Here is a 19,887-nt window from a genome sequence, read left to right on the forward strand (position 1 = left end):
GATCTGAGCATTTGAAGTGACCTAGTGTTTGTACCAGCCATTGAATTTATCAAAATTTGGTTCAGATTTAGCTTATCAAGTGTTTGAGAGATTGATTGAGTATTTTCCATCATTATCTTCCATTTTAGTTAGCTATTTCAATTTGTTTCTTGTTTTAAAAAAAAATCGGAAAATACCAAAAAAGTATAAAACTGTAAAAAAATGTAAAGGGTACATGACATATGCTTTGAATGAATCAGAGAAGGCATATCTCTTAACATTCTCTTGAGACATTTTTGGATGAGCCATATAGGCTAGGATTCAATGATCGGACTTGCAGAGTAAGCATGCCCTCAAAACAAGTATTTTGTAGTATCATACAAGCATTCAACATCAAACAGCCTATGGCACCACAGAATGTTTTCAGTGAAGTAATGATATCATTCTTAGAAGTAGGTCGAGAACTAAAACTAAGAATGCATCCCATACAAAGTTGAACCAGCAAATTAGTGATTCTCATTATAGTGATAAAAATATTGGCAAGATAAGTTGGTGTATAAAGTACTTCAGGAATTGCCTTTTTTGAGTTTTTTCATATTACGCCATTTATCCTTCAAGTCACCAGGACGACAAGAGTTATGAAATACACCTTTGCCATGCTCTAATATGCATTTCCATTTCATTCCGTTGGAATCGCATGGAAATTTGTTCATACCTTCCTGCAAGGAAAAATAGACCTTTAAAATCTCTTCTTCATCCTTTGTCCAAGGTAACTTGACTCTACGTGCACCAGGCAAGGGAAAGGTTTCCCTGCACATATAACAAATGATGAACAGGGTTGAGCATGTTTTAGAAATGGAAACTGTTAAATCATTTATTTTGGACTAAAGACAAAAAATAAGTAAGACTGGAAATAATTTTTTAAAATACATGAGCAGTGTAGACAACTGACACAACAATATAATATGTCAACAAATACAGAAATTGTAGGATAATTAATTATTGTGATCGTTTTTGGTTTCAATTGTGTGTATTTTTTGATGTAAAAAAACACACAATCGAAACTAGAAGTGATCATAATAACTATCATGAATTGTGGAAAACTAATATCTTTAAAGAATAATTAAGTCATTTAAAATCAAAACTTTCCTAAGTGAATTCTTATTTATACACACCTCGTTGATGACTTCTTATTACGAATTCTGTTTTTCCTATCCACGTAGTGATTTTCTCCAAGATCTCCACTAAGCCTACAATCATGAGCATCTGTCTGCATAAATTGCTGTTTATTTCTGATTCCACCAGGTATTTCATTTTCATGGACAATACTTTTGGAGCCCCTGCTATGTAAAGACAGTTGTTTTCTCTTATAGTAAGACTGAAAATAGTGTCAAAAATTCACGAGCAATGTAGACAAGTGACACAACAATATTAGATGACAACAAATATATAAATTGAAAGATATTAAAATCCATGAAATACTCAAAACCCAAGCTTTCCTAGACTGAATTGTATTTGTACACACCTCATCGATGACTCTTTATTACAAATTCTGTTTTTCCTATTCCCATGGTGACTTTCTCCAAGATCTCCATCAAGCATACCATCATGAGCATCTGTCTACTTAGATTGCTCATTATTTCCAATTTCATCAGGTAATTCATTTTCATGAGGTAATTCATTTTCATGAACAATACTTTTGGAGCTCCTGCTATGTGAAGGCAGTTTTTTTCTCATAGAGGCTAAATTAAATGCACATGGATGATTAGAATGATCCTTTGAAGTGTTCCCTGTGTCTGGAAGCACTTGCTCTTTACTTTTGCAGTTGCCTCGTGAGGTCTGTTTGTTACCTTGGATTGCTTTGATATCAATGAATGCAAGTAACCTCTTTTTAGATTCAAGTTCCCTGTTTGAGAGCCTAAAGTATTTCTCTTCTGTAAATCATTTTCAGAGACATTATATCTAGCCACAATGCATTCTTTTATCTTCTCAACATGCGATGGAGAGATATCATTCTCATTATGCTTTAACTTTTTTTGACCTTCTGCAATTCTATTCTGACACTCCAAGGTGGCTTCTCTGCAACATCGCTTTCTAGACACACGTGTGATGATTTCATCTCCTGTTGACACATGCTTCTTATGTGGGAAAGATGTACAGGTATAGCGCCCATCAGCAATATCACAAACCAGCTGAAAACCAATAACTGAATATTGTAAACTATCCTGACATGCAAAATAATTCTGTGAATCTAACTAGAAAACCCATTCTCAAGTTGTGAATTGCTTGGCAAGGGACTTTTACCTGATCAATAACAGTTCTACTGAAACAATTCTTCTTCTCATGAATAAAATGAAGCAAATCACTCCTCAATACTTCAACTGGATATTTCTCTAGTACTGAAAGACAGGAACTTTTATCCTGTGAATTGATAACAGCACAATTCAAGTTAAATCAATAAATGACAAATTTGGCAAAGGCCTCTTAATTTAAGCAGAAAAAATAAAATACTTTAAACCCAATTCTAATCCAATTTTCTGCTACTGCATAAAATTCTTAAGCTTACAAAGCTTTAGGTTTCCCTTCAATGTTGATTTTCTATATGAGAAAAAACGAAGTACATACTTTTACCAGCCCTAGGAGTTCATTCCTTCGGCTGACAAATGGCAGCAATAAGTTATATTCTCCAAACACCTGATTTAAATCATCTTCAAAACCCTCCCAATCTCTTTCTCCATCTTCATCAACCTCTCTTATGTGGCCTAAAACAACCTAACTACATACAATTAGACATAGAATTAGGGATTTTTCACACCATCTGACTAGTCTTTAAAAATTGAAGTAAAATAAGCCTTGAAGAATATTTTTATATAAACTAGACAAAACAATGACAACAAAAAATGTTGGTTAAAAATGGGGTTTATAAAGCAGATCTCACCCATCTTCATATTTCACAAAATTGTAAAACGCAAGAGCAAAAAATTCAATGCATTCTTTGCCACCAAATACAATGTTTTCTTGACTATCTAATCCAACAACAAACAACTATCATGAAGTGGAAAAAGACTAGAAAACATCAAAAAGCCTAGTTTGCCAAGAGACACTGCACTTTATCATTGATGATGCCATACAGGTTACAACAATACCATCATCACTTAATCTATCATCAAAGCTGAGTTCTACTTCAAACTGCAGCGTCCAGATGTGGTTAATCTTACAGGCATGATGCTACATCTTTAACTAAGTTCTCAGAAGAGAAATGCAACCAGAGATGAAAACCTCATGAATTTGTACTGAGTCTCTGCATAAATATGCTATTTTGCGTACAAGCAAACTGTCGGGTAACAATATGATATTTCAAGGCACACATCAACAAACATTCAAAGGAATCGATCTTGTTTCCATGGCAATTAAAGAGTGCAATATTCATCACCGTATACAGATGAGAGTATGTGGTCAGAATAAAATCTGAAAATATTATTATATATTTTCTTAGATTATCTATATGTTAGTATTTTGCAATTTTGAAGGTCTTAAGGGCATTTTTAGCCCCTGCCACCGGCGAAAGAGCATAGCTAAAAGCTATCCTCTTTCAAACTTGGGTCTGCATCTCTTGGAGACCTTTCCAACGAGATCAACGGCTCGTAGTTTCGAGTCCCGAACAGAAAGTTATGTGTAGTTGAAGTTAGGATAAATTTTCATATAGTTTTTTTGAAAATTTCATAGTTTTTAGATTTTATTATGTAATAAACAAATGTGACTGTTGGGCTTCGATTCTCAAGAGGTCTCTGTGACCCTTGGAATCTCATGAACTTCTATATGTTGGATTTTCGAAAGAAATAGATTACTTTTTGGCTTGCTTCAATTCTGTATTATCTTGTTCATCCACAACACTGCAGGTTCTCACTTAGGTGTTGTCCTCCGAATCCATAATTCGGATCAGTGTTATCAGAGCAAGTTCACTCCTGTATGTCATATCACACGCGATCAACATATCAAAGATTGGGGTTGGAAACAAGGAATCCTTCAGACTACCTTCCTTTGAGATGCACACGATCGCAGATGGCTAAGTTGCAAACCGATGAAGACATTAAAGCATTGGTTGCAGATGCATTAACAAAAAAACGAGAAGAAATGATGGAGCAGTTCAAGCAGATGTTGGAAAGTTGTGGGTCACTTGTAAACCCACCATTCACAGGGTATACACCATTCAAGGTGCAAGTGAATTTCGATATACCCACCTTTCAAGGAACGATTGATGCAGATGCCATTGATGACTGGATTTCAAAACTGAAAAGATATTTCTCTATCAACCAGTTCTCAGATGAAGACAAAATAACTTTCGCTCTTCTCTGTTGTTCCTCAAAATCTAATTCCCTTCAATGTCCTTGGAGTAATATGATTTAAACTGGGTGCAGAGGAGACATCAAAAGATAAGGAAATCTCAGAGACAACATATGACAAGGTTTGATTAGACCTTCTACACTTCGGGCTTCCTTGGAGCCCAGGTGGGTATACCTTTGTGAAATAACTTCACACTTTTAAACAATAAACCCACAGCAAACCAGTCCAGAAAACCAGTGGATTTATTCACCTTGAAATCAACTGAAAACAAAGAATGGAACGATACTTAACTTCAGCATTTTGATCAACAAAGCATGCAATAAACAACTTCAATTAATACCAGTGCTTTATCCAAGGTTACAAAGTCACCTAAACTCAAATAAAATTCCTGAAACAATATATCTTTATGCTTTCCATCAGCTTGGTTTCCACTAATCCTTGCATATGCCTGACACGTACAAGAATTCAATCATTTCAAACTAAACTATGGTCCTCAAAATTCAAAGTTCCTTCCAAAGAATTTACTGGTATGAGTGATCCTGCGTATTTAATTTCCCTCCTAAAGAGAAAAGCTAACAAACACTTATACTGAGATTGCTTTGCAATTCCATTCAAACAGAAAAATCCTGGATTATTCAGAATGAAAACAGTAAATAAATTTGTGAACAAACTTGAAGACAACACAAAGCTTTACTCAAAACCGATGGCCTGTATATTGATATTCATTTGAAGAGATGTTAAAAGAAATTCTGATTCTCCATTAAACTTTGGAAAAGCTCAGATAAATTTCTGCAGCGTTTTCTTACAAAATTTTTGTGATCATTTTCCCTCTAGTCCTAGTATCCATTTATATCAACATGGATGCACAAAGCTTCAGACTTCTCGAGGAGAGTTTGTTACAATTATTTCAAAAATTGAAGAGGTTACAATTTTTACGTAAAAATAGTTATGCATTCTTTTTAGCCTCTGCAGTCTGTTCAACAAGTTGTTCGGTTGCAACCTCTTCTGGCTTTTCAGGGGCGCTCTCCAATTGTTCCGGATCATGGGTGGAATATTTAACTCCCCACTCATTATATGTCTCTTCTGTCGGCCATGAAAAATTAATCACATCATTTTTAATTTTAGTCAACCTTTTCCAAGAATTTCTCAGTTTGTTGACTTCTGAATTAAGAAAACCATAATGTGATTTAATTTTTTCTATTTCCTATATTGTTATAACAAAGAAAGAGGTATCATCAAGATCAATGATTCCCTTAACCCTTGCTGACAATTTGACTTCTATCTCTTTGAGCCATGTTTGCTTATCTTTTAGCTGATCCGGATTGGTAAAAATTCCTAGGAGCAACTCAAAAACCTGATCAGTGTATTCCTTCTTGCATAGATTGACCTTTCTATCCACATTATCTACATCTGCTGCCAATTGCATTAAAACTTTAGCGACATCAGAGGTAGATTTGATAATAGGATTGGCCCTTGCTTCATCACAGGATACACACATAAACTCTAAATCTTGCTCCCTAGGCCTCCATCTGTCAAAAATGGGTGTCAAAATGGCTTTATCTCTCCTCAATTCATTCCATATCTCCATAACTTTTCCCACACTATTGTAAAGCAATGAGGCATTTATCGTATCTGCAAAACTAGAGATTGTGGCCCTTATCTTTTCCTCATATTTCCCTGCATAAAAGCCCTGAGCCTACTTCAGGTTCTCTAGTTCTTGGGGAGTAATCTCAATCATTTGGGAGTTGGAAGGTGCAGGAGATGGTGGAAATTCAATAATGGGGCTAGTAGGCGGAGGTCTTGCAGGAGAAGAGGAAATCATCAATGTTGAAGACTCACCTTGTTGATGTTGTCCCATCAGCTGGCTCTGCAATTTGGCAATGATGCTATCTTTACCTCTTACCTCCTCCTTGGCACTGTTATAAGCCTTCAAAACTGTTTCCAACTTAATTTGGAGGGCCTCCTTTTCTTTGGCTTCCTTCTCAGCCACTGCAACACTGAATTTTGCAGTTTCTAGCACAGTGCTAGCAGCCTCTACTACCCCTGTACTCTGCACTCTTTTTACCATCAATCCACCAAGGTGACTTGACCCTGGAGTGTCTTTTCCCTTTTTGCCCTCATTTCTCTTAAGGGACCACATAACTAGTGCAGCATTATCCTTACTGAATGTAACCCTTTCCATGGGTTTAGTTTCTTTTCTTACTGCATCCAGCACCAGAGCATCAGCAATATTCCATTCTAGCAAGATGAGCACTCCAGCTTGTGCTACTAGATCTCTTCCTTGTTCAGGAGTGATGGTTTTGAATTCTTCCATCATCTCTTGTTTTATTTCTTCCTCCACTGAGGCTAGATCTTTGTTGGGCTGCTTTGCCTTTCTTGTCTCACATCTAGCATTATATCTATCTATATGCTGCTTCCAAATGAATTGCATGAATGCTTTAGATGTGACAAAGTTGTCATTAGCTAAAAAGGCACTACTTGCCTTTTTTATCTCAGGATCCCACTCTCGGCCTTTAAGTTCAGTTGAGGTAATGTCCATTTCAGCTTCAATGGGCTCTTCTAGCATCCCTTCTTCCACTTCATCATAAGTGTATGCAATCTCCCCCAAGCTGCCCAACTGCAAGAGATGTGTAGCTATTGCTTGTTCATCTCCTATGTGGATGGGGGATTGGGATGGGGAATACAAGGGTGTATCTGATTGCACTTCCTTCCCCACCCTTTGCTTCTTTGGGCTGTCTTGGATGTTAATGACATCTTGTACTTTCCTCTTTCCTTTAGATGAAGAGGGCTCCCCTGTTGTAGGCACCAGCACATTGTAACCTGATTTCTTATGCAGGGTGTAGTCACCAGGAGGGATTGCTTTGGTGGAAGTTGACTTGCTCAGGATCATTCTAGCCTTTTCAGGGTTACTCTTAATCACAGCTTCCCTTTTCTCCTTCAATGTTTGCATCACATCTTCAAAGCAAACAGTCAAAAATTTTATTTTTTCTTCCAATGGGAAGAAGCTAGACAATGGGTCATAGCTAGCATCAAATTGATGCACAAAATCCAAGGCTTTCTTATAAGCCACCCACTTTTCTTTCCTTAATTCCTGCTCATTTAAATCAAATTCATTTCTGATGAGATCTTCAGGAAATTGGAATTGATGAGGCCTACCTCTGCATGCTACCTTCTTCCTGAACATACCATTGAAGAAGTCCTCCGGATCAGCACACCGAGACACTGCAGTGGATAGATGGTAAGGTTTGAGGAAATCCTCAAAGCAATTCCAGCCTCCCTTTGTAATTACGAATTGGTGGGCTATGGTGGCTGCAGGGAAAATAGTTCCTTTACCTCTGCCTGTTAACTCTGCCTCTTGCAGGCCACCAATTTGTCTAAGGATCTCAGCTATTCCCACTTTGAGTAGGACCTGGTAAGGTAACAAAAATGGAGTACCCCTGAAACCAAAAACTCTGAAAACCGTGGAGATTGGATATAAATACATGTCTCCCCAGTTATGAACAATTTTGATGTTCTCTGCGAATTCTTTTGGCCTTAGGAATTCCAGAAGAACCTTGGGGACTCTTGGGTTATCAGAGCAAAGGAGAGTCCTTATTTTAGATGCAAAATATTTATCAAACTTTAGGAAACTAGCATCCTCTCTGTCCCATGACAACACAGTACTCCATAGTTGTACTGGTATTTTCTCTCCTTCCTTCTCTTTAACCAGGTCCAGTCCACCGGCGAAATAATCACCACCTTTGAAGAGAAAAAGGTGCATTAAGAGTGAATACCATCCGAATGGCCTATCCACCTTTCCATTTTTTATTCCTATCAACCCTCCATGGATAGCATCGGCAATGTAAGAAGCATAATCAAATGTGATAGCAAGAGAAGGATTCAAAATCTGAACAATCATTAACAAGTAATGATTTGGCATATTTGCTTCAGCATCCTCTCCTAGAACTTGGCAAAGTGCCCAATACATTCCTTTAGCCCTCAAGGTAAACATACTCAATGAAAAAGGCTCTTGTGTGTTGGGCCCTACAACTGCTAACCCTCCTATTTTTAGAAAAAGTTCTTTAAGAGGCCCATTCCTAAGATGACTCTTTTGTGCATTGTACACTTGGGCTAATTGTGTGAAATTAATGGGTTCCAAGAAGTTTGTGAACTCATTGAGCCCAAATGTTGTTCTTAATTCTTCTGCATTAATTTCCACAAGGGTTTTCCCATTTACATCCCGGATGCATCTTGTGACTGAATCATAGTTCAATGCCATTTGAGTTAACAAGTCTGTATCCATGAATACCCCTGGGACTACTAATTTCCCAACATCTAGTTCCCAAATACTGTTTTGAGGAGCAGGAGAATTTCTCATTCCAAATCCGACTCTAAACAGCCCCAACCCGGACAATCCAACCCGTGGGTCTCTCAACCAATTACCTTTGTCATACAATCCTTCTCCTATTTTCAGATGGGGAGCCCTGGGCACTAACTCTTTGGCCTTTGATGCCTGGTTAGTTGACAACGTCAACTGTTCTAAAAAATCATCACATACACTTCTTTGTAAATAATCAACCTTGCCGGAAAATTCCCTTTTAGGAGCCATTTGAAAATGCAAGAAAATGAACACACTCTTAAACAATCCTGCAATACGAGAATGATTTTATTTAAAACACCACACAAGAATTGCTTCAAAACATGAGAGAACCTGATGCTTGCTTGAAGGAATTTGCTCTGCAACTGAACTGCTTGCTCTGTATCTGAAAAGGATAACTCTACATCTGCTCTTCTGCAAAATCTTTTAAAAGATATCTTTACTTGGTTGTTAGGAAATAAAATACTTGTGCTCTGGGCCTTAACTATAACATTGATTCTGCATGCTTCGGCCGTCCCTTCAAAATCGAATTCATACGAGAATTCATATTTTAGCTCCAATGGGTCGCAACCTTCTGGCAAGTGTCTCACTGTTACCTTTTCATTTTTTGACGGCTTTGTCTTTAGTCTAGGTCCCGTTTTTCTATTGGCTACATCATACCACGCGGCACCCAACCATTGGCCTTAAAAATCCCTTTGCATTCCACTTGATTCTGACCGCGTGTCTCTCTTTATACTGTGACGGGCCCACATTTTCTTTTTTGACCATGTCACCATCATGACACGTGGACGGCCCTCGTTAACTCTCGCTATTTCGCGGGCTTAAAGAGTGAGCATTTTACCCTTGCGAAATAGCGCGGGCCATTAGATCATCCCTCAAGTTGATCACTAATTAATCCTTTTAAAAAGCTTCTCAGGAATGGTGGGCCCACTGACTCGTCACTAACACCTGGCATCCAGTCACCTGCAGCGTTGATTTGCCGCTTTGTCATTCACCAAAAGAAACCGCGAGGGGCTCCACTTTCGTCTCAACAGGTCTACCTCTCACGTCATCATCATGACACGTGGACGGCTCATATTAACTCTTGCTATTTCACGGGCCTAAAGAGTGAGCATTTTACCCTTGCGAAATAGCATCGACCGTCGGATCATCTCTACAGTTGATCGGCATTTAATCTTTTGAAAAGGCTTTCAGGGGTGGTGGGCCCGCGGACTCGTCATGAACACATGGCATCCTTATCACTTGCGAAGCTGATTTGTCATTTTCTTATTTGCCAGAAGGGAACCATAGGGACCCACATTTTCCTTTTAGACCGCGTGTCATCACGACACGTGGACAGTTCTTGTTCATTCTCGCTATTTCTCGGGCATAAGGAGTGAGCACTTTACCCTTGCGAAATAGCGCGGGCCGTTGGATCATCTCTCAAGTTGATCACTAATTAATCCTTTTTAAAAAAGGTTCTTAGGAATGGTGGGCCCAGTGACTTGTCACTAACACCTGGCATCCAGTCACCCACGGAGCTGACTTGTCACTCTGTCATTTGCTGGAAGGAGCCACAGAGTCTCAATAAATTGTTAACAGCTGTACCTGCCAGGTCATCTCCACCTGCGACCCGACTCATCTCTGGGGCCCACTTTGAACCTTTAATCCTGACCCGCTGACTGTGGTGACTTGTGCCGCGTGCTACCTTTTAATACGCCAGAAGAAAACCATGGGGCTCCAACTTTCTCTGACAACTACACCTTTTACTTCCTCCGTTATGACACGTGGACGGCCCCCGTTCATTCTCGCTATTTCGCGGGCCTAAAGGGGGAACATCTTACCCTTGCGAAATAGCGCCGACCATCGGATCGTCTCTTAAATTGATCGGCATTTACTGGGCCCGACACTTTAGAAGGAATGCATACAAGGCGTAAAATTTTCAAATAATCAACATAGCTGCCTAGGCCCAAAAACAAGGGGGAACACTTCCTACGACCCCGCGACCCATAACTTAAGTGAATAAAGTAATGGAAGATTAGAAACCAGAGGGTTTAACACAAAAAGATAAGATCTAAAAAATCAAAAACCCTTAAACCCCTAAGGTTTAGAACAAAGCTGTAGCACTTGGGACTACACCCTATTCAAAAAATTTCAAGGTACCATAGCCAATTATGGGAAAAGAAGAACCCAATTTTAAAACAGTGATAACATTCTCAAAGTTGAAAACATGTGAAAGATTCATGGGAAGCGAAGTTAGCAACCAAGGTAGCAGAAACGGACACTACGTTCATCTTTGATCAAAAACCCACATGGGGAGAATTCATGGAGCACATAAAGGAAGAATATTTTCATGTAGATACATATGAACAAAAATATATGCAGTGGCAATTACTTCGACAGAAAAAGGACCAAACTGTTCAAGAATATACTAATATGTTTCATGCTTTAACAGCAAAACTTGGCATCAAAGATTGTGAGAAGCACCGAGTTTTAAAATATCAGAGTGGACTCCATAGGTATATTCAAACCGAAATAGAATTTCTGAACATAGAGAGTTTACCTAGTGCATATAAATTTGCTACAAAAATTGAGGAGAAATTCAGACAGAAAGAAAGGAGGGATAACTTCACAAATAACAGATGGAAGAGCTCCAATGAATCTTTTCCCAATTCACCAACGAAAAAGGCATGGGGTATGAAGAAGACACAAGAGAACAATATGTGGTGTGAATTCCATAAGAGTCCCTCTAACAACACAAAAGATTGCAGAACCATAAAAAGTTTGATGATGGAGACACATGAGGACAAGGAAGAACCTCAGGTGGTAGAATCTTGTCCAAAAGAAAGTCATGAATAGGTCATTGATGCTGATCCATATGCAACGGTAGCTACAACAAATATATTGCCCTGAGATGATGAGGAGAGATTGTTTCACTCACAGATGTGGGTCGGAGGAAAAGCCCTGCACTTTATTGTTGATAGTGGAAGTCAAAAGAACCTAATATCATTAGAGACCATGAAAAGATTGAATCTGAAAACAACAGCACATCCGCAACCCTATTCTATGGGATGGGTAAGTCAAGGGAGAGATATCCAAGTGCACCTGCAGTGTCGCATTTTCTACTCTATAAAGCCTTTCAAGGATGAAGTAATCTGTGATGTGGCTCCTTTAGATGTTTGTGATGTTTTGTTGGGACAACCATATATGTACCAGCGCCATGGTGTCTATGAATCCTGACCTCGCAGCATGACAATCAGATTAGGTGAGCAGAAATACCGAATACCAGAGGTAAGCCCTGCATACACTACCTCCTTGATTAGTGCTAAGCAAGGTAGGAGGCTAGTTGTCAAAACAGGGGCATTCATATTATTAATAATTCATTCTGAAGAAGAAAGGAAGTCTGTATATAATTCCAATGACATCACAAACACCACAACACAGCAGAAAAGATCAATGGACCAAAATTTGATAAAATATGAGAATTTGTTTAAGTTGCCAACTGGGGTACCTACACACTGTCAAGTAAGACACACTATTGGTTTGATACCAGGAACTCCATTGCCTAATGAACCAGTCTATCATAGATTAGTATTAGGAAATGATGAAACTAAGAGGCAAATTCTTCCAATTGAAGCACCCTATGGTAGTCCCATGGTTCTGGCAAAGAAAAAGGATGAAATCTAGAGCATAATTTCCAATTCGGGGACAAGGTGTGGCTGCATATTCAGAAGGAACTCTCGAAGCGATATTTTCGTCCACTATTAGATGTTACAGAAACAATTTCCACTACAAAATTGAATCCAAGTGCAACTTCTTCATTCCAATGTGATCAGATTGTGGACACCATGGTGAAAACACTCAAACAACAACAGATTTATCTATAAAAAGTGGTTCAAGCATGGCATATCACTCAACAAGGAAAGTGGTTTACCAAGGAGCAGCTTCAGCTCCGTTTCCCTCATTTCATTCAGAGTATTGATGCAATGGAGCCCATTGCTCTTCAAGGGGAGAGTAATGATCAGAATAAAATCTGAAAATATTATTATATATTTTCTTAGATTATCTATATGTTAGTATTTTGCAATTTTGAAGGTCTTAAGGGCATTTTTAGCCCTTGCCACCGGCGAAAGAGCATAGTTGAAAGCTATCCTCTTTCAAATTTGGGTCTACATCTCTTGGAGACCTTTCCAATGAGATCAACGGCTCGTAGTTTTGAGTCCCAAGCAGAAAGTTATGTGTAGTTGAAGTTAGGATAAATTTTCGTATAGTTTTTTGAAAATTTCATAGTTTTTAGATTTTATTATGTAATAAACAAATGTGACTGTTGGGCTTCGATTCTCTAGAGGTCTCTATGACCCTTGGAATCTCATGAACTTCTATATGTTGGATTTTCGAATGAAATAGATTACTTTTTGGCTTGCTTCAATTCTGTATTATCTTGTTCATCCACAACACCGCAGGTTCTCACTTAGGTGTTGTCCTCTGAATCCATAATTCGGATTAGTATGCTCCTAGCATGCATATGTTGATTGGAACAAAAAATAGACACTTAAAATCTATTTTCTGTATTACATGTACCATCAAATCTTACTTAGCCACTCTGGCACAGGCTTTGAGCAATAAGCGCAATGGAAGAGAAAAGATCCAAACAACCATATCATAATCCACTGAGTTCAAGCACAACATAAATAGAATACATGAATTAGCTTTTCCAATTCAGGTGCAAACTAGCTCAATTAGGGATATTGTATGTTCTAAACACAGATGTGTTGGATACAATAGCTTTTAATATATGGTTTCCATCTTTTTAAGCATATAGTTTTACACAGGATTACAAGTAGTCTGCTTTCATAGTGTAAAATCTTTGATGTGTGTGACAGTATATGGAAGGAGTCTTTTCGTATAGGATTCCAATTGAACACGAATTGTATTCTTTTCATACAGGATTCCAATTGAACATGAATTATAATTATGCCTGTAAATCCTTGGATGTATGCCAGGAAATAGTGATTCACATCCAGAAGGAAACAAAGAAAAAGTGAGTGTGTGAAATAGTGAAAGTGACTGAGTTTACCACATCATCTGAACAAAATCACTCACCCAACCATATTTTCAAATACCAGATTAACTTCTTAAGATTGATGCAGCAAATCTATTTCCATGTTGTAAGCAAAACCATAACCAGCTAAATAAAGGATATTCTTACATTAATATAATCCATCTATACATAAAAAGTAGTGATTGTTTAGATGACTTCTTTGCCCTTAATTTTTATTTATTTTTCAATAAAAGTCGATTATTCCACTAAACTTTTTTATTAATATATTTTTATTTTTTTTTAAATTTTTTACACAGGAATTAAAGAGCATACCAGAGGAAAGAACCCTGGGAAGAAAACCTCTGGTCACAGCTCATAAAATAAACCTATAGTATCTAGCAGATCAGTTTATACACCCCGTGCAAAACCACATACAAAATGCGGTCACAACACATATAATATCAGTTTTACATAGAGCCCATATAATTTTCAAATGTAGACTCCACAGTTTCTTTCAATGGAAGAAGACAAAATTTTCCAAAGCCCTGTGCCAAATCCCATGAGCCAAAAACCTTCCTGCCAAAAAAGAAAGTATTAAAAAACCATTGGAAAAACACTATTGTATCAAATACCATGAGCTCGAACACTCCTTCAGACAATGAACATGAATACTTGAAATGAAAGGGGAAAGCAGGAATAATTATCATCATAAAATTTTACATCAACATTACTCAAGAAAATCACATAACTATTGCTGCAAACCTTCCCATACCCTAGAAGGAATTTCCTCAAAACCCACCCCTCGCTGATTAGCATTGCTATCAGTGGCTAAATTTGCCAAATAATCTGCAATCTTATTAACTTCTCTGTAACAATGGGATAACAAGAAAGATTCAAATAATTCTAATTTTTGTAAAATTAGATCAAGTATATACTGCAAATTCCAACAATTTGATTTCTTTCTCATAACACATTGAATAATCACCATAGAATCACCTTCAATTATTAAGTCCTTAATTCCCAAAGAGATTGCCATATCCAATCCAAAAGACAAAGCATGAAATTCCGCATAATTGTTAGTTTTAAAACCAATAGCATGACACTTAGCTCGAATAAAATTTGTATTGTGATCATAAATTACCATGCCTACCCCAGCCGGCCCAGGGTTACCACAAGAGGCCCCATCAAAATTTAGTTTAAAGTGCCCCTGCGGAGGAGGTTTCCATCTAGCAGAGCATCTCTTACCTATTGCATCATTCTTTTTTAAAATTGAACCATGAGAGGGTAAAACTGACAACATCTTCCAAGCTCTAGTAACTCTACTATCCTAGTGCGAAAAAGAAGTAAGATTGTCCAAATTCTTATAAATAAACAACAGAGCAACCTCAGAGATTGAAGACTCAATTTTTAATAAAACCTCAGACACAGGAGAACTTGTTTTTCTAAGTATCCTATTGTTTTGCTCTAGCCAAATATTCCAAATCACAATAGATGGAGATATGATCCAAAGGCATGCATAAAAAGATGAGGCAAACATAAAGGGCCAAGATCTAAAATGGGAAATGAGATCCTTACCAATAACAAAGGATATATTTAACTTCTCAAACAACCACTGCCAACATTCATAAGCATAATCACAATGTAGGAACAAGTGTGAAGAAGATTCCAAATTTTTGTTACAAAGGACACAAGGGAAAACAGTAGTAATACCAAGCCTATCAAGTCTCATACCTGTAAAGACTCTATCCTAAACTGCCAACCAAGCAAAGGCTCCATCTTTAGGAAGACAAGTCGAATGCCAAAACAACTTATAAGGCCAGGATGATAAATCTTTAGCAACCATAAGAGAGTTGTAACCATCTTTAACAGTGTATGTACCAGAAATATTCTTTGTCCAAATAAGTTCATCCTCAAAATCAGAAAGAAATACAATTCTATCCCCCAAAATCTTCTCAAAATCTAATTTCATACTTTGATCAACATCTAAGAAATCAATCGACTTCCATCTAGCTAGCTTAAGGGGTCCACTAGTCACAATTTCAAAATAATCTGCTACAAAAATACCCCAAAGGGAGGAAAGAATAGTGATCAGAGGAGACCAATCCCTAACATTCACCAAAGGTGTGTATCCATTCCATACTTCATCCCAAAATCTGACCTTTCTACCATTGTGAACAATCCATGAGAGATGAGGTAAAATAACTAATCTATATTTACAAAGGAAATTCCAAATGGTAGAACCCGAAGGCAAATTTGAGATTTTAAAAATGTACTCTCTCGGTCCATTATTTAAATATTTGGCAAACATAATCTGTGCCCATAAGGAGCTAGGCTTGTCATATAAATTCCAAACCAACTTAGCACCTAAGGCTAAATTCTGATTCTCTAGACTCCGAATTCCTATTCCCCCAAGTTCCTTAGGCAAACATACCTTATCCCACAAAACTAAAGGGAATTTTTTCTTGCCATCTTTATTATTGTTCCAAAGAAAATCTCTAAGGGTATCCTGTAAACTAACAATAACTGCTTTTGGAGACTTCAAAATAGACATGAGGTATATGGGAACAACATTCAAAACAGACTTGATGAGAACAATTTTACCCGCCAAAGTTAACCATCTATGGTTCCATGAGAGAATTCTTTTAGAAATGACTGAAATAATCTTATCCCAAAAACCAATCTTATCCTATTTAACAAAGAAAGGAATCCCAAGGTAAGTACATGGAAGATTTCCAGTCTCAAATCCCCAAAAGGATTGCAACCTATGCTAAACCAATTGTGATGTATTAAGGAAGAAAATTTTTGATTTATCACCATTCACTTTCTGACCAGAAAATGATGCATAATTTTGTATTATTCCTTTAATCACTTTTGCCTCAACTAACGAAGCATGTCCAAATAACAGAGTATCATGCCCTTATTGATAATGTTCCTAACTTCACTAGAAATGTCATTTCAGAAAATTAACAGTTCTGTTTTTTCTTCCAGTCCCATTCCCATATTTGCAAGGGAATCTCTCCACTCAATTACCTTCCCATTATACAATCAATCTCCTATTGTTCTCTAAAATGTACTTGATTTGCACTTTGAACCATTTCTCATGGATAAACTGTTAATAACTTTGGAGTCTCCTTCCCCAATTAAGTGTTCACTTTGTCTCTCTTGCTAAGCTGATCTGAATTCAAAGGCGAATCCAGGTAACAATACTAAGTACGTGGAAACTTGCAGTATTGCTTAACAAAAGTGGAGAATAGCATAACTCATGGATAGAGATGTGAACTTCAAAAGTCGAAATTCATTCAATCCAAAATGAAGTTTATACAATTATCTGGAATGCCAATAATCTCCAAAATCTCATCAATTCGAAATGAATAGTTGGCTAAATAAAAATGATAAACAAAATTACAATTTTCAAAAAATTAGAAATTTAGATACCGCAACTTGGTAGGGTCGTAAGTTTCTGCTTGGTGCTCGAAATCTAAAATTGTTTACACCATTGGAAAGATCTCCAAGAGCTATAATTTTAGTGCCTAAATATCTTTGCCTTCAGCTAACAATTTTTAGGAACAGACAACAGCTTTGACCCCAAATTCTGCTCTAAAGGTCTTCGAAAATGCAAATTACTAAAACGTAGAAAATACCAAAAAAATTGGATTTTTGTTTTTATCCATCCCTGCTTGTTCCATCACCCCCAGACTACTCCGAATAATAAATTGAACCCTAATAATAGTGCAGGCCACTACCAAATTATAGGTAACTGACCCATAATCGTCTGCATATGCTAACATTAGGTACCAAATTTCATTTCTTCAAATGCCCCATCTTCTTGCAAGGACCAGGCTGCCTTTGGATTCTTAGTTAAAGATGAGTATAAACCATCTCTTTTTAGCGGTTTCCATTTCGCTAAAACTCTATTTCCAAACTTGACCTTAAGAGAAATATAAATACTCAGCAGTATACTTGGATTTACTTTTCAAGTACCAAATATCCTGTAAACTCAACAGAAAGTTCAAATTAAAACTAAAAGGCATCAATATTGGTGGATACATCAACTGATAGTGCCATCCCATACAAGGGGCTTCCTAAATTTCTAATGCAGGGATTGTTTAAAAATTGGAGGCTATTTTTTTGGTTGGTCCAATGTCTTTTTGTTATTGCTACTTACTTTTTAGTTCACGTAAAATCTGGAGGGAATTTTTCAACATAAAATTTGCATGGAGAATGTCAAGAAAAAGTTGTAAGGAAAGTCCAATCTTCAGGCACATGACAAAGATTTAAAAACTGTTGCTGCATAATCTCAACCCTATCTCCCATCCTAAGTTGTAGCCACTCCTACTTGTAAGGAGAAGATTCCAAAACATGTTGTAAGTTTATAGAATTTGCATTGGTCACTTGTGCCTTATCAAGAGAAGCAGTGGTCCCTGCATGGGAGAATGTTGTAGGAACTAAACTCTTGCATTGTTTTATCAAATCCCATAAATTAGGTCAAGCAATGTTAGAATTTTAATATGTTCAACACGTGTTAACCATTGATTGCAGAACAATGAAATAAACTGTACAAAAATAAAATGGAGAAAATTTTGCACAACACACAAAATTTACTTAGTAAAAACCTTATTGTCAAAAACCCCACAAAAAAGTATTATTGAGTTATATTAATCAAAACCTGTCTTTTAGACCTCTACTCTCCTTCCACACACAACTTCAATACCTCTGGTAAACTTTAACAAATCTCAAATTTACATATCCAAATTGTCACAGAAGAATCCTTAAATGTAGGATGAAACTACCCAATACTGTTTTGGGTTGTTTTATCTTTTTGTTGGAAAATGAGCCACACTCAACAGCAACTCAGCAGCAAATGGGTGGTAGGCTCAACTCCTAGCTGGTCCATAAATTTTCTGGTTATGGATTTGATTTGCAGAAATTTTCTATTTTTGGGGTTTTCCAGAATTTCAAGTATTGAAATTTGTGCCAGCACAGTTTTTTTAACTGTGTTTTTTTCACTAAAAAAAAATCAAGCATTCAGATTTGCTGATAAAATTTTTTTGGGGTTTTTTCAAAATTTCGAACCTTGGGTTATGTGCTAGCCTTTCAAACACCCTAGGTTCCGTATTAGGGCTTTGCTTCTATTTTCCAGATTTTTCGAAACTTGTACCAGCAACTGCTACAGTTTTTTTTAACTGAATTTTTGATAGAAAAATCTGATTTTTTAATTTGCAGTTTGATCTCGTCTTTTCATGCATAAGAAAACAAGAGGGATGACATCATTGACAAATGTCATGTTGGAAAGCATTCGGAAGTTCAACGGACAGAACTTTAATACTTGGAAGTAGAGGATGTTCTCAATTTTTGAGTATCGTTGCCTTGATCAGATTGTTTTGGGCAAGGAATCTCGTCCTACAACAATAGGTGATGATCAAGACCAAAGTTCCCAGACTCAGACTCGCCTCTGACTCGGCTGGGACTCGGCAATGACTCGGCAAAATAAGAAAACCCTTGAAATTTAGAGATTTTTAACGATTTAAAACTTGTTTCATACACCCATTATTGAATTAAGCTTAAAGACACTATAACATCATCAAATAGAAGCTAATTTGATCACATACATAAACAAACATCCATCACATGCATAGAAATGTAAATTGTAGCTGAAGGAATTGTAGTGTCCTAAAATTGCGACACTTGCAATTTCGACTACATTTCGGTCTTCACGATGGCGACGCAACACGAAACCTGAATGGAGACCCCGAAACTTGTCCACGACACCAAAAACTACATTTTTCCAGCACCCTGGCCTGATCCTCCTTGCACCCTGCTGTCTCTGGAGGTGGGACCAGAGCGCCCAGTGCCCTGGTCCTTCAGGACCAGGGTGCCCAGCGCCCTGGTCCCTGGCCCTATTTTGGGCCCGGTCTCCTATGGGACTTCAGGTCTTTTTGTTTGCAAATTGGAAAATAACATTTCCTGGTCAGCCTAAGGTCGGAAAAATCAGTCTTTTAACCCTAATTGACAAGTATATAAACAACACTTTCCTCTCTCATTTGGATGGATGGAAAAAAGGCAAAAGCGATATTCAAACATTCAAGCATTCAAGCATTCAAGCATTCAAACATTCCTTCAAGCAATTGATCATTCTAAGTCTCCATTCAAGGCTAAGTGTTGCATTCAAGACAAGGATTCAACCATT

The 19,887-nt window shown here is 37.4% G+C and overlaps 1 protein-coding gene across 1 annotated transcript in view; it reads right to left on the minus strand.

The window, feature by feature from the left end:
• Nucleotides 1-214: 214 nt before the first annotated feature.
• LOC131875918 (uncharacterized) overlaps nt 215-19,887 on the minus strand; it is a 40,946-nt gene continuing 21,273 nt past the window's right edge. Inside the window, exons 2-6 of the mRNA XM_059220644.1 lie at nt 2,605-2,751; nt 2,284-2,400; nt 1,505-2,171; nt 1,155-1,319; nt 215-789 (exon numbers count right to left, since the gene is read on the minus strand). Of these exons, the coding sequence (XP_059076627.1) occupies nt 1,722-2,171; nt 2,284-2,400; nt 2,605-2,751 (714 nt within the window). The 3' untranslated portion in view covers nt 215-789; nt 1,155-1,319; nt 1,505-1,721. The remainder of the gene's footprint in view (nt 790-1,154; nt 1,320-1,504; nt 2,172-2,283; nt 2,401-2,604; nt 2,752-19,887) is intronic.

Source organism: Cryptomeria japonica, chromosome 5, assembly GCF_030272615.1.
Source record: "Cryptomeria japonica chromosome 5, Sugi_1.0, whole genome shotgun sequence".
Classification (NCBI taxonomy): Eukaryota; Viridiplantae; Streptophyta; class Pinopsida; order Cupressales; family Cupressaceae; genus Cryptomeria; species Cryptomeria japonica.